At 49.4% G+C, this 23,348-nt stretch overlaps 2 protein-coding genes and 3 non-coding genes across 5 annotated transcripts; 4 read left to right on the forward strand and 1 right to left on the reverse strand.

The window, feature by feature from the left end:
• Nucleotides 1-1,999: 1,999 nt before the first annotated feature.
• N0V96_011064 lies at nt 2,000-2,071 on the reverse strand. The gene has a single exon. It is a non-coding gene; the product is annotated as a tRNA-Ala (tRNA).
• Nucleotides 2,072-3,017: 946 nt separating this feature from the next.
• N0V96_011065 lies at nt 3,018-3,106 on the forward strand. The gene has a single exon. It is a non-coding gene; the product is annotated as a tRNA-Gln (tRNA).
• Nucleotides 3,107-9,969: 6,863 nt separating this feature from the next.
• Nucleotides 9,970-11,242, forward strand: N0V96_011066 (uncharacterized protein; the record flags this gene model as incomplete). Its single annotated transcript, XM_053198645.2, has 2 exons — nt 9,970-11,160; nt 11,228-11,242. The coding sequence occupies 2 exons, from the start codon at nt 9,970-9,972 to the stop codon at nt 11,240-11,242; spliced, it is 1,206 nt and encodes a 401-aa protein (XP_053043956.1).
• Nucleotides 11,243-20,129: 8,887 nt separating this feature from the next.
• Nucleotides 20,130-21,365, forward strand: N0V96_011067 (uncharacterized protein; the record flags this gene model as incomplete). Its single annotated transcript, XM_053198646.2, has 1 exon — nt 20,130-21,365. The coding sequence occupies one exon, from the start codon at nt 20,130-20,132 to the stop codon at nt 21,363-21,365; it is 1,236 nt and encodes a 411-aa protein (XP_053043957.2).
• An 860-nt stretch (nt 21,366-22,225) lies between these two features.
• Nucleotides 22,226-22,306, forward strand: N0V96_011068. The gene has a single exon. It is a non-coding gene; the product is annotated as a tRNA-Gly (tRNA).
• The last annotated feature ends 1,042 nt before the right edge of the window (nt 22,307-23,348 follow it).

Genomic DNA, 23,348 nt, shown 5'->3' on the forward strand with positions numbered 1-23,348 from the left:
AGCCAATGAGTCTCGGTCAATTGCAAATGGGGGCAGACGCATTTGGGTTGATGTAGGAGAGTGAAGAGAGATAGGCAAAGGCGTTGGCCCCGGACCTTGTCTCCGGAGAATGCGCCCGAAACCGGGGTATCGCACCGGCGCAGCTTCAGCCGTTGGTGGAAGCCATTAGCAGCTATGGTTGTTCAGTTGATTAGCCGTCGTTCACATCCACTACTTGTCATTTCCCTACGCTTTGAACGCCCTTCACGACAGTATATATGGATCCAGGATCAAGAAATTGGCTGAGCCGGGTCAATTTCAGTCAAACTCTATGGAGCATGTTACAGGCTAGCTACCGCCCTATTGTGACACACCGACAGCATCCGGCCTCCGCGTCTCCATCAGCCCCATTTCTACCAAGAACGGCAGTAGATCGAGCCTCTTACTCATCGTTCAGTCACATCCCCAAGATTGCGACGATTCCTGCGCAAAGCCTCTTCAGCTCTGAGTCGCGATCGGTCGGCCAGCTATCGCAGTTGCCGATGAACGGACAAGTATCCCAGTCTGAGAGACGAAAGCCGCTGCGCCAGTGTACATCGTCGGCCCCGGGATCTTGTACGTCCCAGTAGGTGATTGGGAGATGTCATAGACCAATCCATCCTCCGCCGCTTGATACAAGTCCATGGCAGACGTCCCAGCGGGTTCGTCGCTCCCGCCGCCAGTAACCTCAATGTTGACACACTGGGGATAGTGCTGCGCGCCTTGCCCCGGATACCTAGCGAAATGGAGGGCAATGATCTCATGCCGAACTACGTAATAACCCGGCTGGATCTTGGGCGGAACTTGCACCGCCCAAGTCGCATTATTGCGGATGAGGATGTCGCTCGCCCAAATCCCCCACGCCGTTGCAAAGCTCGTGGCATTGGCACTTGGATCGACCAGTCCGACCTTGTCAATCGCAAAAAAGGTCAACTTTGTCTTGTCGATAGACTCGCAGGATCCTCTGTCGATGCCGCAGAAAGCAAGATACGTGACGACGGGACCGTGATGGGACTCGGGCCAACCTTGCCATTGAAAGTCAATCGTGTCGCCAGCAACCACGGGTGCATGGCCCTGAGCGTTTTTTGCATTAACATGACAGACGATATCAGGTTTACCGTAGCTCTCGGTGCTAATCCAGCCGTCATTCTCGACTGTGGTGCTCCATGCCGCGAGGATGTCGGGGTTCGAGGATCGTGTGTTGAAGCCTTGGTAGGATGCACCGTCAATTACGAAATTTGTCACCCGGCTGTGAGCCGATGCTAGAGAGACGAACACAAAAAGAATTGCTGGGGCGGGAAACATGATCATCTTTCGAGGTAGCTTCGTCGGTGGTGGCAGCTCACGAACTGCCACCTGGTGGGTGCAAGTGCAACTCGAATTGATCATATACGCAAAGTATCGGAGGCATCAGCCTGAACCTGCGAAGAAAATATTCCCGGGACACCTCACTAGGCTCCAAGAAAGCCAGGGCCCAGCAATGGTTCCGTTCATATCGAGATCAAGTTGCTGTAACGACGGAACGCGATGGTAGACAAAGGTGCAGAACCAGAAGTTCGAACAGTGCAGCATCTAGCCGGGATATTGCAACATATTAATGTATCTGGTCGATCGCCAAGCTTTCAAGGTCATGTTGGCGGCGGCTGTCCGGGTGAAGTCTGATCGTGGAAGCTAAACAAAAGTACCTTAGTTTCTAAATAAGAAAATAAAGTAGTCTAGTCTGAACCGTACCCCTTGAATCTCGGAGGATCATGGGATCACGTCCCTTTCGAGATTGTCTCCAAGCGCGGATGGGAGGGCGATCGACATCCAGCCAGCGTTACCCCACACGCTGCATTTAACCTTCCGGGTGTGACCCCAATCATCCCAAGGTATCTGCACATATGCTTTCTGTCCTTTGTTTGTAAAAGTATTCACAATGGCACGAAAAGGGGCGCACAACTGACAACACAACAAAGATGATGTGGAATGTAAAAAGAAATGGACGATCTGGGAATCGAACCCAGGACCTACCGCATGCTAAGCGGTCATTATACCACTAAACCAATCGCCCAGAGGATGTTAACAATGCGATTCTTTCTTGAACCTGAGTACCATCAAGATAACGCTTCTTGTCTTCTCAAGCGACTACGCACATATAATCCAAGCTTGTTAACTTGCCGCTAATAGTTAGTCGCTCCTCTGATGTATGTTTGACCTAGCTTAGCCTTCTGACAATTGCTCGGAGCCCACGGAGCTTTCTGGAGTACCTACCATGATCGTCGCGGCAACAAAGCATTACCGTAAGCTGAGACGAACGAGGATCGCAATTATTCTGCTACATTACATGGATTCAAGATCCAGAGCTTGGATGCCGTCAAAGTTGCTATGCATTTGGTACTAGATGAAGCGGTCTCAATTGACAGTGTCTGGGTAAGTTCCACTTACGTTGTGCAAGGCAGTGTAGGTTGCATAACCATCGAGTCCATTAATTGACCCTACACGAATGTTGTAATCCGCATCCTCATATCACACCATGAGACATGAAAAGCACGGTTGCATCGCGTGACCAGATTCCTCTTTGAGACTTGCTGCCACCACGGCATTGTGGCGTCAAGCTGAAATTCTATGCTCAGCGCCGCCCTTGCAGTAGTGAATCCTCAGCTGAACGACTCATTACTTCAAAAAAATGCAACGTGGAGAGAGACATCATACTTCTGCGTTGCGGCGTTGTTGAGGATTCGTTCCTCATTTCTAAAACCGGGTTCTTGGAACTGAATGAGTCAATACCAACTCCTTTGGTCCAATGGATGTTTCCATTCCCAATTTCCATGTCGCCAATGTCAAAGAAGATTCCACAATTCGAGCTAAGACACAAACTCTGCACCCCTGGCGATGCTTCAACTCCCAGATCCACTTCACGATGTGTCCACAATGAGGGCTCCAGCCCCCAAATGCACTCAACATGAACGTCGCAACCAGGCGCTCGACTCAACGCGAAGCATTTCTCCAACATCACTGGTCTATTAGTCTAGTTGGTTAGGACGTCGGATTCTGATTTCAAAATCAGTCCCTTCCGTAAGCCCAGGTTCGAATCCTGGATGGACCTTTCTTTTGTCTCCGGTGACGATGAATTGCACTGGGCGAACTTTTTTGGGATCCATAACCCTCATGGCATAAACTGAGCATCGAAATTTGAACAATACGATTATCCATAGTCTGAGGCCGGGTCAGGGGTAAAACACGGGGAACTACGCTTGTGGCTTTTGTTTTGTGCCATTCGGGCCGTGGCGTAGGATAGTTTGCGCGAGTTGAGATCGTAGCGCGGCCGAAGGTTGTCTGGGGAAGGAGCAGGTCCCTCCATTGCTCGGCCTGCACCGTCTTTCAGAACATTACGCTAAGCTTCTTCTTTGTACGATGGCTTGACCTCGAGAGCTTCCGATAGGCCCGAATGGGTAGCTTTACGAAGGCTCCATTGAGCTGAAATGCGCTCAAGTACCTAGCTCAGCCCTAGATGTGGTTGAGGAAGTTGCGGATTGCGGCCCGTACTATTGATCCATGTCAAAGATGGTAAACATGCTATGACCTCTGGTGAACATCAAGCCACGGAAGCCAGTGACATTGTACTATAAGGAGTCTGGGGTGCTCAAGTGGTAGAGTAATCTCGGTGATATAAGTCTTGGCCAGATCATCTCGACAGCGATCCCTAATCTAATCTTCCGATGGCCATTTTCTGTTCCTTGCTGCTTTTGTCATGAATCTTCGAAGAGACTTCAACGAGGATACTGAACAGGCCCTGGGACCAGCTCTTTTCTCTTTCAACTCTTTGACGACCTTGTGCGAAGACGAAGCCAATTGCAAATATGGTGGCGATGCCAAGGCCACGCCAATCTTGAATTCGTCTTCAATATCGGAATCCAGACTAAACGAAAGTAGTGATGGAAGGATCTCTACACATTCACCTGTAAGCCTTTGTGGATCGACAGACACGCGCAGTAACTGCACTGGACTGACGATGATGTCTTGTTTTAGGTGACTTGGGATGGGCCGGAAGACCCAGAAAACCCCAAGAACTGGAACCGAAGACAGAAGTGGACTGTCAGTACCATTCTGGCAAACACCAAGAAATTAAGCATAAGCTGATGGAAACTATAGACATCTTTGATCATATCATCGTTCGCGTTCCTATCTCCTCTGTCCTCATCGATAGCCGCCCCAGCGCTAGGACCGATCAGCCACGATCTACACATCACCAATGAGGTGGAGCGCCAATTGGTTCTCTCTATATTTCTCCTCACATACGCACTGGGACCTTTCGTATTGTCACCTTGCTCGGAGATATGGGGCCGAACGCCAATTGTTCGAGTTGGGAATTTGGTCTTCATTGTCTCTACTGCTCTTTGCGGGTTTGCAGCCTCCAAGGAGCAAATCCTAGCATTTCGCTTCCTTGCTGGGATTGGCGGCAGTGCGACGATAGGGGTATGGATTTCTGTTTCGGTAACTAAGGATTGAAATATGCTAAAAACTTGACTAGATGGGCAGTGGCGTACTGGCTGATTGCTGGAAGCCAGAAGAGCGAGGGAAAGGAATTGCATTCATGCAATTCGCTCCTGTCTTGGGTCTCGCAGTCGGCCCTATTGGTACGTTGACAATCCGGAAACCAATGAAGTACATCAAGGGCAAATCTGATCATGTTCGAATGTGTAGCGGGTGGGTATATCTCTCAATACGCTACTTGGCGTTGGACCTTTTGGTCTGTGGTCATCCTGAACTTCACTGTGCAAGTCGTCGCATTTATTTTCCTCAGAGAAACATACGCCCCGCGACTTGCACCTGAAGGCTGAACGCCTACGCAAACTCTACAACGATGCGTTCATTCAAACGGAGTGGGAAAAACAGGAGCGCACACTCGCTGTCGTCCTCAAGACTAGCCTATCTCGGCCGTGGATCATGCTCGCCACCCAGCCCATCATACAAAGTCTCGCGCTTTATCAGGCGTTCAACTTTGGACTACTCTATCTTATCATCTCTAGCTTTCCGAGGTTATGGGAGCATTACTACGGTATGCACAAGGGACAGGCAAGTCTGAACTACATCTCTATTGCCATCGGCGCGTTGGTCGGTGTTCTGATCTCTGCCCCGACAATGGATATGATTTATCTGAGACTCAAACGGCGTCGAGGGATTGAAAAACATGAGAAGGGATTCCCGGAGTTCCGCATTCCACTAATGGTCCCCGCCTCCCCCTTCTTACGCCCTGTGGGATTATTCTCTTCGCCTGGACTGCGCAAAGCAAGATGCACTTCATGCTTCCCAACGTAAGAAACTTTCCCTGATAACCTACACTATCCGGTATGTGGTACTAATGTTGGGCATCTGCAGGTGGGTATAGCCATAACTATTGGTAGTAGCATGGTCTCATACCAATGCATCTCTGCTTATATCGCCGACTGCTACTCTCTTCACACTGCCTCGGCCTCGGCGGCTTGTTGCTTCATGAGATCCATGTTTGCATTCGCATTTCCACTTTTCGTCCCGGCGTTGTTTAGAAATCTTGGCTATGGCCTAGGTGGGAGTTTGCTAGCCATCATTGCAGTGGTGATTGGTGTGCCAGCGCCTCTGTTGCTCTGGAAATATGGAGCAAAGCTGCGGGCTCTTAGTAGATTTGGCGTTGCTGAATAGAACAGTACTCCCGCAATTTCGGTATCAGGATTCACTAGTCCTATGTAATACCTTAATCTGCTGATGATTAGATATTTGCAATAACGACACGCCTAGCACAGAGATTGAACCCACGGTGCCTCAATTATGACTCAAAAATGAATGCAATAGAAAATCATTAGGACAGTTTCACGGCAGCTGCCAATCAAAAGCTCTGTTGCCTCTTATAATTTCCATCATCTATCCATTCCAAACTGGTACTACCTGTATCACTATCGAGTAATTGCAGGCGGCCCAGGGTGACTATTGGCAGCGGTTCCTGGATTTCTCACAACCCAATCAGCAGGTGGCTCCGTCATATGCCTGCCTTGGCCATTGTAATCAGATGCCTTAGATTGCTGGATTCTATTCTTCGTTTCCTTCTCCACGGCGTGCTTCCAATCCTCTCCTAGCCTTTGATCGTACACATTCCAGAGACGAGGGAGGTATTGGACATCCTGGATGCAGTATCGAAGGATTTCCGGAGACAAGGGTCGCTGGTTGAATACAGCATAACTCCCGCCCGACTGTGGGTTGAATAGGCTGTGTCCTATCATTTTGACAGCTCTCCAAGCTAAGATTTCCTCGGGCGTCAACGGGGCATTTCTCTCTATGCATTTTGCCAATCCGCTGAGAAATCCAGCCTTGTTATAACGTGAGGCAAACTCCATGAGCTGGAGATCTTGGATCCCGTCCAGATTGATTTTGAAGTGGTGAAACAGAGCATCCGAGTCGTTTCTAACATCGAAGAAGACCTTCTTGAAGTTGGGGTCCTCTAAAAATTCCTTAATTGTTTTGCCTGTTCTCTTCCCCATGGTCGAGAATGCTTTTTCACCGAGAGCGTGGATATCCAGCAGATATGTGTGTTGCTTCGGAGCCACATATAGCTGGAGGATGGATATGATGCCATGTCTACTAAGGTTATCGCCCTCGAGATCAACAAAATGCAATGGGATCGCGTTATTGGGTAGTCCGCTGAGATAGTCGACCAAGGCGGAGATGCCCTCTGGCGTGTTGACGAGATCGTATGCGAGGGGTGTCATTAAATTGCTGTCATAAGCCCATGCAGAGTCAGGCCTCGAGCCGACTGCCTTGATCTCACTCGCCGTTGATGCTGTCATCGTAGATTGCAAATTGATGCCGCCTTTCCGTCGGGGTCAGCTGCGATTGGACTGCAAAGTTGGTCTTGACGTTGAAGTCGAGCACAGTTTTGCTGTGACTTTGCGCCTTCTCTGGTTTTATGATGGGCGTTCTCAAATGGTCGACGTCACTACCGCGACAATTTTGAAATTTCCAAATGCGTGAAAATCAAACCCGCTGGGCGAGGGTACTAAAGCGGTTTAGTTCTCAACAACCGTTACCAGCGTAGACCCGTCCCTATTCCCTTTTGATACGTGTCTTAGTTCCAATGTCCAACGAAGTTTCTTGGAGATTGGCCCCAATAAAAACTCCTCGACACCTTTTTCAACCTTTTTGAATTCTATCTACACTATTAGCATCTCGATGCAACGGCGTGGCTTCAGGTTGTAGTTCATTACAAAAAGTAATTCAAGTATCAGGATTCAGGAAATAGGAGATGAAGGTGTCTCCTGCGAATCAATCATGAAAGCCATGACAGACTGCCTCTTCCATGTTTTTGGGGCAATTTCGGATTCTACTAGAAGACTTTGCCGTTGGTGTTAAGGTACCTTGCAGTGTCGGGTGCGCAAATTTGAAAATAGAGCAGCGCTTGAATTAAAGCTATGACAAAAGCTCTCTTATTCCAGAAAGCCGAGTACGAAGATATATGGAAACCTTCAGAATATCTACCTGTCATTTTTTGGTTGTCTACTAGAAAGCGCATCACAAACGGCAATCTGGTTGGTGAGCCCAGATCCAATGAGAAGATGCATCTCATCGACCATCAGTGACCACCAATCAATGGGTGTCGAGATATCGCTACCCCGCTTAGAGTATGCGTGTCAGACAGTTGCCTGCTGCCCGATTTAGAAATGCCGAAGATTGCATGCTCAAGTACCTAAATACGGCTCGTTGACCCTCCATCCATCAAAGGGAGGCTGGATTTCTGCTCCAATCGCATCTGAGCGTCATGATGTCGAATAATGAGGAAATTGCGGCTGAGGCTGTTAATCGATCAGCTTTTACTCTCTATATGTTCCCCTTTTCTTTGTACTCCATCATGACTAGACTCACGTATGCATTTGGGTACAGTGGTCTGGGGAATGAAAAGTTGGGAATGCGACTCAAGTTGGTTAATCTGCATCGCAATGAGAACCTCTCTGCATACTACCTCCTGGTAGTCAATCCGAAGGGCCAAGTAAAGAACACGACCACTTTCTCAGCCTGATTAGTATTGGTCATTTTACTTCACCACCAGTAGAAGCAGATATTCTGACAGTAACTCGGTCAAGGTTCCAACTCTGATAGGGGAAAGTCTCGGAGAATCGTTGAAGAGTTCTTTGGAAATCTCATCTTGGCTATGCCAACGGTATCCTCGTCTTTTACCCCGAGAACACAAAGCAAAGATCAGATCACGTTTGGCCAAAATACACAGCATCCAAGCCCTTTCACTCTCCGTAACTGATGAGAAAGCACGCGAATACGGAGTTCCCAACCTTGCCGCTGAGCAAATAAGCTCAGTCGGTGAAATCCCTGAAGACTACCGGAATGCATTGCAGTTCAAAGCCGAGTTGTAAGTTCGCGTAATCAATCTGGAGTCCTTAGATGTATGATTAGAAGGCTGACTAATAGTGCAGCCACAAGAAATATATGGAAAGTACGTTAGAAGACGATCAAGTAGCTTTAGCAGAGTCTCAAGCAAACGAAGTCTTTGGTGAGACTATCGACACTTACCATGAGGGAGACGAGTGGCTTTTCGGCAAACCTGTTGGTCCGACTATTCTAGATGCTCACTTGGTCCCACTAATTACCAGTCTTCCAGATTGTGGGAGGCAAGATCTGGTACCCGGGATCCTGGTGGCGTACGCAGCTCGAGTCAGATCTACGGGTGCATGGAGAGAAGCGACGCATGGGAGGCCAACTATGTGGGATATCTCCATAGGTCACGTAGCTGACATGGAGCTGTAGAAATTCTTAAATAGATTTCACAGCCTTCATTCAATTGGATCGCATTGCCACTTCTCAATTTCGCAACGACTGTTGCACAACAGTTCATTTCCCCTCAATTATTGACAAAAGGAAGTTGTGCCCCTCCAAGTTCCAACGAAACAAAGATCCAAACCCCTGCGCTTGTATCCACTCAATAAGTCAGGAACAAATCTGTGTATTCTCATCATATGATCCAATCATCTAGCAACATAACCTTCCGGATAAGCTATAGCAAGCTGCGGGTACACCCGTTATCAATGCTTCAACGATCAGCCGTCACACCAAGACAATTTTCCTTCGAATCGTTGCCTAAACGTTTGCAGCCTGTTTGTGAAGACGTTTAGGCCCAAAATGGGTTAGACAAATAGCTACACCGCGTCCGAAGCGGAGCATTCAATCCTACCCAATGCTGACGGCAGGGATTCTTTGGGAATCTCACGCTCACATTGGTGGGTTCGGTTTCACCCTGGCATATTCCACAATTTCCCTTCCGAGGTTGGTGGGCACAGATATTATCTCGGGCTGTCTCCGCTCGCATTCCTGCACCTCGCCCTCGGACTCCCAAAGTTCTTTCTCATCAGGCTGCCCGCTCACCGAGGGCGTCCAACGGTCATTTGCCCCTGACCGGCACGCGTACCACGTCAGTGGCTGGTTCGGACTCGAGACCAACAGACTGACAACAAGGCTGGCTCGAGCCTTTACGGATATTCGTACCGGTTGTCTTGTCTTTTCAGCGGAACTATGGCTCGGAAAGGTAGCCGAAAGGTTCGGACGGGATGTTTAACCTGCAAGTAAGTTCCATCTATTGCCGTCTGATTGGATCGTGGGAGACGATCCCGAGAGTAAAGTTTTCAATATGAGTTGGCGCGTTGTCTAATGCTCGCTAGAGTACGTAAAATCAAGTGCGATGAGAGCAGACCATCCTGCAAGCGCTGTACCGCGACTGGCCGCAAATGCGATGGCTACCCACACGTCGCCGACTTGACAGATGTCTCATCCAGCTCCCCGGGTTCGGGTCCGTCAGTGGTCCTGACGGTTCAGCCAAGTCGTGCCTCTCCGGGAGTCAGTTCCCCAAGCGACAACCGCGCTCTGCAATACTTTGCTGAAGCCGTGGGGCCTCTCCTCTCAGGGGCCGTGGATCCTTACTTCTGGACGCACATAGTCATGCAGTTCAGCACATTTGAGCCGGCGGTAACGCACTCCATCCTAGCCATCAGCGACCTCTACGAGCAGTTCCACACCGGAACCGACGAGATCGTTGCCCCGCGGGACTACAGCTTTGCCGTGCGCCACTACAATGCGGCCATGAGAGAGCTGATTGGTATGAAGACGCAGGACAAGCACCCCACGGTCCTGCTTGTCTGTCTCCTGTTCATCTGCATCGAATTTCTGCAGTCTGGGCGCGAAGCCGCTATTAAACACTGCAAGCATGGGGTCGCGCTCCTTAGAAATACCCACAGCGAATTTCCCTGGACAAAGGAGCATCTTCTCCCACTTTTCCGACGACTCACAGAGTACTCGTTCTTCTTCAGCGGCGAGAAGGCCGACTTTCCGGACCTGAGCGGACTGGAACATCCTGTGCCCCCAAGCTTTTCCTCGTTTCAAGACGCCCAGTTGATGATTGACGATCTCTACTGCCAAACCCTCCAGCTCATGAAGCAAGGATATCCTTTTCGTTCCCTGTCGCCAACAGGAAATGGCGTTCCTCAGAAATTACTAGCGCGGCAAGAATACGTCAATAGTATGCTCGATCGGTGGAGCATTCTCTTCACCCAGCTGAGCAACCAAAGCAAATACACGTCCTCGCCGACAAATAAGGCTTCGGAGGCAAAACCAGACTATGTACCGAATATGCTGCGCGGTTTCCTCTCCACTCGATACGAGTGCTGCCGTATTTGGCTAAATATGGCGTTCACTAACAATTTGACTGGTTACGACAAATATGTGTTAAACTACAGCCGACTAGCGAAAAATCTCGCCGAAATGGTCGTTCAAATATCAGAACACTCGAAGATGGAAGGCGTCCACGCCAAATCGTCGAAATTCATGTTCGAAACGGGGTACACGCCAATGTTGTTCTTCTTTACGACCACATGTCGTCACCTGGAGACGCGGCTGGAGTTACTCAGGCTGATGCCTATCCTCGGACTCCCGCGAGAGAATCTGTGGGAGATGGCGACGCTAGTTGCCGTAGCACGGAGGGTCATTGAGCTCGAACACGGCATTTCGCTGGACCCTGCTGGGCGGCCAACGGTCCCCGTCTCACCCTCCGCGCCTCTGCCGCCAAACGAAAAGAGGGTGGCGGATATCTGGACGGAGCCCAAGACTGAAGAAAGAAATATGAACGGGCACATTGTGCGTGGAAGAGTGGTTGGGTTTTTCCGACGTGATAAGCCCGACGGTGGCACATCTCTCCACACAGAATTCGTGGAAGTAAGGAATGTAAAGGAGGAGTTGGGTGAGGGAATTGCGACTGTAGTGGTTCCATAGTCCATGCTTTGTCCGATGGATCCAAAGGGATGACCATCAGCTACTACCATGTCTTTCTGGGGCGACATGGATCTTCGGAATCCCGGCTATCGGTGTACTTCTTCCTTATCAATCCAATAAACAACAAAGTTCAGCAGAGGTCGCTTGACCGCCACGTTTATTGAGTCAACCGCACCTCTCGAAACTTGAAAGGCGTAAATATTGCAATTGTTGTGCCTTTTCCCTGAGATTTATTTGATCTTTCTCATGAGATTTTGAAAAGCGTTCATCTGGGCATCCTATGCTTTAGTGAGTAGGGATCTTCCGCGGGTATTCTCCTGAAACCTCACGCATTTTGGCTCCCAGTGAGTTCGAAAACCATCTCAACAGAAGCCGCCGCAAAGAGCATTAGCCTGAAATGTAATGACCATGCATAGGATATGTCCTGTCTTCTGGTTTTCTCCCTAATACATTTCGGTCCCTTTTGCTACTGTCAGCATCGTTCGCACCAAGTACGCGTGTCGAACGCTCCGTGGCAATGATGGTCCCATTTACTTGATACCAAGTCGAAGGACACATAGCCGCTGCCATTAAGCTGTCTAGTCTACGTGCCTCAAGAGTTCTGAGGAAGTGTTCACGTGACAACCCCTGTTGCTGACTCGGGGCAATGTGATCCATGGGGAGACAACAAAGACATATTCTCAGGAGCCCAGTACGACGACCAAAGGGCAAAGACAACATGGAGAAAGGCCTCAAAATGTCGCAATTTACTCTTTACATGACCTTGCGTGGTTGCAGTCAAGTCAATCCATTATTGTTAATTTCATCTTTGTATCTGAGAACCATTTTCTTGCCTTGCCTTGCATACATGTTCGATCCCTCCACCTTAGTAGCCAACTGGCAAACCCTGACTTATTCGTAACATGTCGTCTGAGAAGTTCAGCCTATCGCCCTGAACGCAATGCGAAAACTTGGGGTACCCCAGATATTGTCTTGGCAGCCACGCGGATTACCCAAGGCCACATGGAGATACGTCGGAGCTCACATGGACTCATCATTCGGTGTTTGATTGTCAGCGCCTCACGCTTCGAAGCAGCTCTCACCTGCACTGATATGAGTTTGATCGCAGTTTCCCCAAGAGCCCACATAGAAAACTATTAGAGACCAGTGAACTAGACTGATTAATGCTCCCTATAGAAATGCAGCGACGAATATGTACCTTGGGATGCTCTTCGGATATAAAACCACGAAATCTGCAACTTGTCCTTTGCTGACAGTTTCTACTTGAGTTCAAGATTTCTATCCCAATTAGTCTTTCAATGATCCTGGCATATCGAACCACAGCAAAGCCCGAGAAGCCTGACGTAATATCCTTTCAAACCTTAAGGGTAGTATTTCCACCTATCGGCCGTCTAAAATGCAACTCACCAAGACCCTGCTCGCACTCGTGTCAATCCTCGCTTTCGCTGGTTCGTCATAACTACGTTGCCGAAACTGATTTTGACATGCAGCGTGCTGACTTATTGCAGAGGCCCAGAAAGCGTGCAAATTCGGCACTTGCCAAGGACGACTGGGTGCATGCGAGATCCGGAGAAACGAGTGCCCGTAAGGGGACAAAACAAGCTGAATTCTGGGAGTGACTACTCATGAAATTTTCCCGAGTCGGTGAGCGGGCTGATGGGAAGTAGATATCGCACCATTGACATATGTGGAAGTTCAACTTGGAAGGACAAATTCAAAGGTGTGGGACCAATGGAAATGTCAACAAGTCATTGGCGTCTGACCCACGATTCGTCTGATTGAAGAAGCGTAGCACATGGAAATAGAGTTATCGAAATCTTCATTCCCGTCTTGGCTCCGGTTGGAACACACCGTTCGTCATCATGATGTTAACCTACATCTTCGGACCCTGTCCCCACACACCTGGCTATGTACTTGAGATAAACTATTCTTATCTTTGGGCGTTGATGTTCATTTGTGTCAATGTTGCTCGCACAGAGCCTGCTTACCAAAATCTCCATTTCTGCACGTATGCTACAACTGCTGAGCACCGTCATTTTGATGTTTGCGGTAGACGGCTTGCCAAATGCTGCCAACTAGTATCTTGTTGCCACTGACAGGGATCCATGGGGTATTGTATATGAGAGTCGCCTTCCAAAAATCTGGCATTATCAGATATGTTCATCAGATTATTTTAAGCTGTCCAATATTGTAAAGCATTTCGGTTGATGAGATCGGCATTAGAAATTGGTCCGTATATTAGGGCGACGTGCCAGAGTCGCGCCTGAAGTATGTCCGTAATATCGTATTGCGATGGCACCGATTCCCATTTCACCTCCGTACTTGTATCGAACTCCTCTCTATCCCATAGCAGTTACCTGTATTTGAATTCAAAGACAGAACATGAACTTTTCGTAAATTTCGTCATGACCTTAACACCCATCTCGCCGCTCATTTCTGGGCTTCTCGTAATTCGGCAGCGCTTATTTCAATATTGTCTTCGTCGTCTGAGTGCCTCACTTCTCTTTCAAAAGCCTGATCTGCATCGGCATCGTCGTCGCCTCGCACACGACGCTCGCCCAGCTCTGTGTCACCGTCATCAAGTGCTTCTGCTGTTTCGAGACCGATTGTTGTCGGTGTTTTTGACCGCCTCTGCTCCCAACTCTTTCTCGTGCTCGTACTGTTTCCGTCGGGATCAAGTGGAATAGTAACGGCATCATCCCTTAGTGTGGATATACCGCGTGATGGTCGTGTCAAGGTTCGTAATGTTGACTCCTGGCCAGGTGACGTAATCCAGTTGATCACCAGGGCCGAGAAGAAGACTAGGCAGTCTTTGTCAGAGTTGTCTACGTGAGGCGCTGCGGAAATACTCACTATCAGTGTTGCAGCATAGCAAACACAGCCATGCCACCTCCCCATTCAAAGCCATGAGAACACTCAGGTTTCTGAATACTGATTAGTGGTAGCCCTCGTCAAATCATCAATGAGGAACGTACGTCACACTGCTAACAAGGGTACAGCAAGAACCGATGAAAGTGCGTATCACGAGTTTTCGTAGCCGAACATTGGGTGGAGCTCTGGGAATACGACGATTACGCCAGTCCAATGTCCATGGCTTCCAGAAGTTGTACTTTACGGAGTGTAGACCTGGAAAGCATCAGCAACCGTACAGCATGAGGGTGTCTTTAGTGGCTTACTCAGTAAAGGAAGTAAGAATAAAATAGTGAGATAAACCTGGTTTACATTAGATAGAGGTGGTTTTTACGAGTCGAACTTATACTCACGTTCACAGCTGCGTCGAAAGAGATAAGCGGCAGCAACACAGGCTGCTCCATCCCAATGATACAGATGCCATTCTCGAAATGAGTAATTCGGCTGGAGATACTGTTAGTGAATAGAAACTTCTAGAGTTAAGCAGACGTACAAAATAAAGTTCATGATAACAACCAGGACAAACACGCCTAGCACAAAGGTCAGTTTGTAAAGACTACGCACGGGTGGAGCTCGGAGACGTACCTAACATGCCGAATGAGTTAAACAGATACAGTTTCGACTTTAATCGCCTTTTCCTCGTTTGTCTGATGATGTGCTACACATTGATGTGAGTCATAGTAGCCAAGAGCATCGCGCCGGTTGACTTACTGCCCTATCAACCATGAAGAGGTAGATGAACTTTTGACCATATTAGAATCCACTGTAGTGCAGTCGGATGTCACGCACTTACCAACTGGTTTCTCAGTTAGTCAAAGTTATCGTTGAGAGTCGGCAGAAGTCTAGCTCACCTTTGTAGACACATATGCCCCCAAACAGAAGAGAGTCGCTGCCGAACAAGTGTCGAAGTTCAGATCGGCTCCAAATCCAAATTGTAGGATTGATGTGCCGAATACAAACAGAAAGGAGAAGAAGTAGATGAGTACCACGACTGTGGAGGTCAGTAAGTCTTAAGGACAAAGGCATATAATCGCGAGGGCTCCTTACGCCACATCGTCCACGGTAATGCCTTCCAGTCCTTCACAGATGTCCATCTCATTACTATCACGAGGTTAGCAGATCAGATTCGGCATCAAGTCTTTTATCAAAGCACTGACCAAAAAGACTAGCGAGAAGACATGCCGATATCATGGCGACGATGATGCTGACGACCTTCCCGGCGAGAGGCTCCGCCTCATGATTGATGCTTAGGCGGCGCATCACCGCCTCGACGTGTTCCAACTCCATAGCTCCAGCTCCTGCGTGCTGTCGCGAATTGCTATTGAGGCCCCATCAAGACAATAGTCGTCAATTCCCAGTCCGGAGAAGCCGATCCTAGATGTGCCGAGCGGAAGCGGAGGTGCGTGAGGGGAGAACAGGGCGAAGCGGAGGCCCGCGATGAATCGATGTTTCGAGGTCCCTTGACGACGACGATGAAATTGGTCGATGCTTCCGCTGACACCTACTCGTATGTCCTTGTAGAGGATAAAATGGCGCGCTCTATTCCGTACGATGAGGCGGGAGGGGTTGATGGGGAATTCTGTGAAACAACACGGGGCAATAGGGAAAGATGGGCATTGATTGGGAAACTTTAGCATCGGGCTTTGGGGGGCGGGATCAATCGGATCTTGTTCCTCATGTATGGAAATCTAGGGGATTCCTGCGCACGCACTCATGGATAGCTGCCGCACGTGGCATCCTAATGCCGTGCGCGTGCGCGGAGTGTGTGTCCAAGCGGTGATGAACAAATACCGTCAACTCTCGACGGATAGAGTTTTGGTCAAACGCGCCATGCAACGGTATGATGGTGGCTTACTGGCCAAACCTGACTCGCGTTCTGCCTCTCTCCATCCCCGACGTTGCCTACGGCAATTTTGTTCCGTCATGGCTCGTTCTCGCTTGGACTGTGAGCATTGGGTTTAACCAAGAAATTGATTCTTTGATTCCGTCGACAATGGAACAATGGAAGGAGATGGCGCAGCCACGTGACACCGCCACGGGTCCGATCACTTGGAACCGGGCCTCTGTCTTCGTCGTCCGAGCACTAAGGGTCCTATGCGAACAAACGTTCTTCCGATTTTTGGAATCGCGGTTTCCGTATCGGGCTCACCTTCTAGACCTTGCGTCTCCCTCCTAGACAGCCCCGTTCTGAATCGGCCGAGAAGTTCGTGACTCTCCTCCCCCCGTCGCCCCTGTCTTCAGGGGCTCTACGGGGCGGTATGGATGGGCAGATCGAACCTGGACTCAAACAGTCGCGCGATACTCGTCAAAAAATGTTTCCAGGGTTAAAGTGAACACGATTTACTCATCTGGGGTTTGGCATATAAAAACGGCTTGAGAGACTCCTTGATGTTGGTGGAATGTACTTGTCAACAACTTCCGACCTTCTTAATTACGATCAACTGTTGGCTCTGAAACTCAACTTTTTAGCTTGTCAGAAAAAGCACATTATATCCTTACGCACTATTCAATCATCCACTTACATCAGAAACAAAATGCGTTCTTCAACCACCCTTATGTCTGCCTTGTTGTTTCTCACAGCTACTGTCTTCGGGTAAGTGTTCCCCCACTCGGCTAGATCTCCGAGGCTCTAGATCCGTTGGATCCTACATGCGCATGCTAACTCGTTTTGCGCGACACACAGACAGGGAACTGGAGAATACGGGACGTACTACTGCATGACAGTGGAGGGAAAACCAGCCCCAAGCAACAATTTCTGCAATGCAGTAAAAGGCGCAGTCCTCCCCTTCCCCTGGCGTAAGTGCTCACTCTAGTGGTAACGTAGTTTTTGGTCGCTGATGTATGGCTCTTAGTTTTGTTGTATTCGCTCCTCCGACTTTGATAGGCTCCAGGCTTTATCAAAAGGCTGCGCAGATAATGGACTGGTACTTGGACAGAAGAAGGTTCCTTGCAGCCCATAGATCAGAAGTGAAGAAGTGCAGGGGTAATCAATTTGAGCGGAATGTTTTTGCCTGATGTTATCCATCGTACAATAGTACTTGTCACAGAGCTATTCAAGATTTTTGTCATAGGTCTTCTTCTCATCTGTGGAGCCTTTTGATAATTGAAAAGTGCATCGTTCGCCACTATTCGTGTTTATGATGGATCCATTCTCGAACCATGAGGTATAATTAAACCAGTAAGCAATGACCCCAGATGGTATCCACTGAATAGAATTTGTTCCCGCTCCCTGAACCGCCTGGGTATATCCGATGAGAGTGGGACCCGGAAGATCATTGTCTCAGGTGGAGGCCGACAGCCGTCAAATAGTGGTGAATGGGGGTTTTTGTTGAGCGCGCTACTCAGCTACATGGGTTTCCCAAGTCCACTGTCAATCTGTTCGGGTTTACCGACATGAAGCTTCCGCTGTAAGAGGGAACGGCGGCAAAAACTCCTACTTCGAAACTTCGTATGCGTAAATAAGCCTCAAAGGTGTGTGGCACTAGTCAAAGTCTTGGCACGAACTCCAGGCGCTCGGATATGAATTCGGCTCCCACTTTGAGCTTGTTTGCGGATCCCACATCTCCACACCTCAAGGAATGAAGCTGTGAAGGCCCTAGAGTAACTCCAGTAGAAGTCAACAAAGTGCCGCGCGGTTGGTCTTACTACCTTTAGAGTCTACCAAGGAAGGTGTGCCCTAATGCACTAACACAGAGCTCTATCATGCGGCTGCCCTCCTGATCATCTTCGGGTAGTTTAGATGCGACAAACTTCCGGAGCAACCCGTCTAGTAGTATTGAGATTTATGTTGTGCCTAGTACGAATATGCAGGAAGCTGAGGCCAGAGTGCCTCAGCTTACGTCACTCCAGAAAGATCCCCATCAGTCCGTAGGACAGTCATGATGGGAACGGCTGAGGTTGTTGACCAGTCTGGCTTCGCGGGCCATGTATGCTCAGCCAACAACTCATAACACGCAAACTTAACGGTTCGGCTTCTTCATCTCTGCGAAAAAGAAAGTGGCCAATTGATCTATCTCAACTAGTGGTACTGTAACCGTCTGATGGAGAGTTGGTTCCACCGGTACTTTGTTATATGTTACAGAGTTGGCAGTGGCTTTGAGATTATAGCTTGATGCACCGTATTATACCTAGAGCTTCCGTCTCATCTGTCAGTATAATAATTCCCATCAAGTTTCCGCCATAGAGCTAGTAAGCTGATTGTGACAGATTCAATGTGCCAGGCTCCTGGACTAATCAAATCTAGACTACCTACATACAGATACAGGATTCCAGAGTACAAAAAGCACGGAAGCTTCAGCACAGGCGACACATGGGAACTTTTTCGCCTCATGGAGGAATCAAGCCGTTTTCTACTACCTATGTCTGGAAATTGATCCTCGCTTCATTATACTTGGTCTGCTTTGAAGCGGACACAAGTCTGAGATTCACGATACTAGGTCCGAAATATAAATGATTGATCTAGAGACTATTTAGGCTTCTCTCCTGCATGTGTCATTCCGGCGGTCCGTGAGTTGCGAGGCACAGGCGCGTGTTCGCGAACAGACGGTCCGAAAAGGTCATTCCAGTGTCGGCCTTGAGAATTTCCTCATTAAGAGACTCATTGTCTTCTCTAATTGGTTGAATCAGTACTCCCGTCCGAACATCTTTGTCTGGACGGTGCTGCCTCAAACAATCATTCGTGGTTGCCACCAAGCTTCCAGAGTCCTTTTGATGACAGGCTCAGGTTCTTGCCAAGCTCGCCGTCAGAAAACCTTATGTTCTGCTTCTGAATTCCAGGCCGGACTTTCCCAGTGACTAGTCTAGATGTGGTAAACGTGCTGTCTTGCGAGCTTCATAGTGTGACTAGTGGACTTTCCCCAGACTATTCCCGTGGGCCTTAAGATTCAATTTCCAATGACCCTGACCCTAACCCTGACTTTCTTGAGCCACCCCGAAATTCTATCGCGTTCTTGGCCGTCACCGAAGTAAGTCCTTCCGCTTTCATTGGCTACTTTAATAGTACTGTTTCCTTAGTATAGTGTTTGGCCGGGATTGAGGAAGCGAGGCTTTCAGGACAAGCTTTCGAAACGCAATGATTCGGCCTCTGTTCTCCTTCAGATTATCTAGCATGTGGTTCACTTGCGTCCTTTTTGTTTATAGCTTGACTTCTGTTAGGAGATGCCCCAGATTCTATATACACAATCAGGAAATGTTACACATTGATAATGAGAGTCTGAAGCAGTCACAGGAGGGGCTGAAATTGAAATGTAGAGTCCGAAATAGGCATACTTCTCTCAGGCGTATTCAGGTACATTCATGTCGATCGGAAAAGCCTCATCCGTAGGAGTCCAAGATGGCAAATTACACCTGCCCCCAACTAGCCCCAACGGAGATTCTGGTGATGTATCACTTTTTGGTAGTTCGATGGCTTAGAATTGCTATGCTGGTCATCGGGAGCGAATCGACAATGCCTTAAGCGGAGTTGACCAGGCCAGCACCTGTGATATTGCTGACTGACGACGCAATGCTTACGCCAAGCGTTCCCCCTCTCGATGCTTGATCCTCCGGGAGCACCCGCCACTCGCTTGCATTCGGGTAGCTAATCCTATTGACCAATTCGTCTAGATTGACGTTGCTTCCTGCAGTCTTGATGTGATACACTACCAACGGGCGGCTGCTGTCAGATATTACTGACTGTGTCTCTGTTGATGTTACATTTCCGTCAGCCTCGCAAACAGCCAAGTTGATGGATAGCTGCACTTTTGAAAGGATCCACCCCCCACCTAGCTGTACTTACTCTTCACATTTGCTGACAACTGCGGGGTTAGTATATATAAATCATTAGCTGAGCCCGACAGCATCGGCACACCATGTATTACATGCTGTGAAGCTCAATCGCTTCAAGAACACTGTCAATCAAGGTCCGCCGCGACAAACCACCCATCATGGCAAGCACAAACTACTCCATGTACCAGCTCAGCGCCGACCACACATTCCACTTTGAAATCCTCCGTGCCCTCAGCCAATCCGTCTACGACGGCGCCGACCTCGGCGAAGTCCTCACCACCGCCAACAAAATCATCCCCGGCGACTTCGCCAGCTACGCCACCTCCTTCTCCACCCTCGCCTACAGCGTCCTCGACCGCGCAAAGAGCATCGCAAAGACCAAGTTCCCCGTCTCGGCGCGCAGCGCCTTCTTCGCCGCGGCGACGTATTTTCGCAGCGCCGACTTTTACCTCCACGAGAACGCGTCGGATCCCCGCATCTACGAGCTGTGGGGCAATCAGACTGCCGCGTTCGATGAAGGCCTCGCGTTGTTGACGGTGCCAAATCAGCGTGTGACGATTGAGACACCCGACTTTGATATCCCGGGTATCTGGTTCACTCCCGATGAGGACGAAACGCAGCGCCCGACGATCATTATGGGGAACGGGTATGATGGGTCTCAGGAGGAGATGTACCACGCCATGGGCGCCGCTGCTCTCGAGAGGGGGTACAATGTCCTCACCTACGAGGGACCCGGCATGCCTTCCGTTCGTCGATACCAGGAAGTCGGCTTCATCTACGATTGGGAGAGAGTAATCACCCCCATTGTAGACTGGCTCCTCGAAAAACCCGAGGTAGTCGATCCGGCCTCGATCGGCCTCCTTGGCTTCTCCTTTGGTGGCTACCTCGCCCCGCGCGCCGCCGCCTTTGAACACCGCCTCGCCGCAATCTTCGCCGTCGACGGCGTCTGGGACTGGCCAGTCGTCGTGAACGCTACCCTCGGCGCCGAAGCCATGGCCATTTACGACTCGGGCGACAAGGCGGCCTTTGACGAGTACGTAAAGCGGTTCCTACAGCCCGGGGTACCCGCGACGCTGCGCTGGGGTCTCGGGCACGGGATGTGGGCGTTCAACACCGCGTCCGCGTACGACTTTGTTACGTTGTCGCTGGATTATCGCATGGAGCCCGTGGTGGGTGAGATACGAACGCCTGTCTTTGTGGGCGATGCGCAAAATGACTTGTTCTTCAAGGGCCAGGCTGCTGTTCTTGCGGAGGCGTTGGGGCAGTGGGCTTATTTATATCACTTTACGGAGGAGGATGGGATTGGCGAGCATTGTGGGATTGGGGCATTCAAGCAGCACAATCAGGTGATTTTTGACTGGTTTCAAGAACTCTTGGACTCAAAAAAACACTAGATAGAGAGTTTCATATCGATAATTCGACCGTTTCTGGCTTGGATTTCCGGTTTTCGGAATTAGTTGACAGCTTCAAGGACATTAGAAACTCACGAGTTAGCTGAGCTATTTGTATAACTTCAAGTATTGCGTACCTAAATTGGGGGAACGACACCACGAGAGGTTTTAGATATTTCCTCAGTTCGGTGGTTCCATATTCAACTGACAATCATGTGAGATGCTGGCTCATGATGAGGGCAAAACGGATGAAGAGTTGGCTCGCTACACGGGTGCAAATGGCTAACAGCACACTTGTCAACTGAACTACACATTTGTCAATACTGGCTAGTAAATACGTATGCACAGGATTTACGTTACTGGAACTCTCCTACTTCGAGCCTGGTAGTACTTTAATCTAGGGCTTCAGTTTTAGAATCAAAAATTGAGGATTGCATGTTCACATGTGGCTAAGTAGGTAACGTCCTGTCCATATCCTTCCCAGCCATGTCATCATCTTCAGCTTCCAAGACCCAGACGACTACATTACGTCAGCTCTGTAGTTGAAATTAAGGTGTGGACCGCGCGTTCGGGGCTGTAATTCTCATTTACGAGCCACGACACCACCTTCCATTTTCCAGGAAAAGCAAAGCAATACAAATCAATGTCACCTAATAATGGGAAATTTTCCGATATTGACAATCTAGTTATGGAGTTCACAGAGGAGAGAATGTTCCTTGGCAATTGCAAGGAGCTCCACTGTCCTCTCCATCAAGGCACCATCCACTCGCTAGCTCAACCACATCGTGGCCAACCACATCACCACCAGCCTTCCTTGAGCACCAGCGGATCCAGGACCTCACAACGAGATCCAATCACTGTCAGCGTCGATGGTTTAGTGGTAAAATTCTCCGTTGCCATCAAGCAGCGTCGGGGAGCCGGGGGTTCGATTCCCCCTCGACGCAATTCTTTTGGATCTGGCGCCGGGGAGACTCACGATAGGGTCATTTTTGGTTATATCGCCCACTGGCTGTGCTCCGGGCCTCGCAATGTGGAGGTATAACGTTATAATATGCCGAAGAACGGGGATTGAGTATATGGGTGGGATGAAGAATCTTTTTTCCTTCACAAAAGGTGGTTTCTCTTATGTTGAATGACGGCTCTTAAGACAGGAATCCAGACAGGAGTGAACGGGCCGGGCCGAAATGCAGACACGGTATGTTCTCTAAAAGTCAATAGTTGAGACGACGACGCGCGGAACTCATACCACTCCTCTACTTATCTTAGGTAAGCGAGAACGAGAACGAGAGCGACGGCATTTGAGATCCAAACACCATGAAAATCGCCAAGAACTGTTACGCCCCAGGGAGTAACGCCCTAGACAGCTAAGTAAGCTCTGCCAGATCGTATGTTCTAGACCAATGAGGTCATTCGACTTCACCAAGTGAGGCCAAATCTTCAAAGAAATCGTCCCATCTCAAACGCCGTGGAGGTGACGCCTGATTCAGCAACCTGATTCAGCAAACCAGATGACTCAGCGGGGGTACAGCTGGAGGAGAAGTTCCCCCGATCCGACAAACTCCGTGGAGAATTTGGATATTCAACCCCCGCCTTTCCCCCGTCGTCGGGTTAGAAATCTGGCGCAAAGCTTGGCGGAATGGGGGCGCACGCCGGATGGGTCATGTTTACCAAGACCTTACGAACAGGAGCCTAGAAGGATTCGAAAGGAGCACCAAGGTTTCTCGGAACGGCACAAATCGCGCTGTACAGTAGACTGAGGTGCGCAGACACATCTCTGGCTGCTGCGTGCATATGCTGGCGTGTTAGCCTCCCGAAATTCACGGCAATGGACCCATTCATGACGCGGGAGACCCCTGCGGCAGCTCCCCACCATGACGCACACGACCCCTAGTGCCATTTTTTGGGGCCGTCGATTGAGGGGCAATTTGGAACGGATTGATGGCCGAGATGGAGGGGCCGAGCCGAGGACGTGAAGTTTTGACAGAA

Source organism: Colletotrichum fioriniae, assembly GCF_027942845.1.
Source record: "Colletotrichum fioriniae strain IMI 355084 chromosome Unknown scaffold_16, whole genome shotgun sequence".
NCBI classification, from domain to species: Eukaryota; Fungi; Ascomycota; class Sordariomycetes; order Glomerellales; family Glomerellaceae; genus Colletotrichum; species Colletotrichum fioriniae.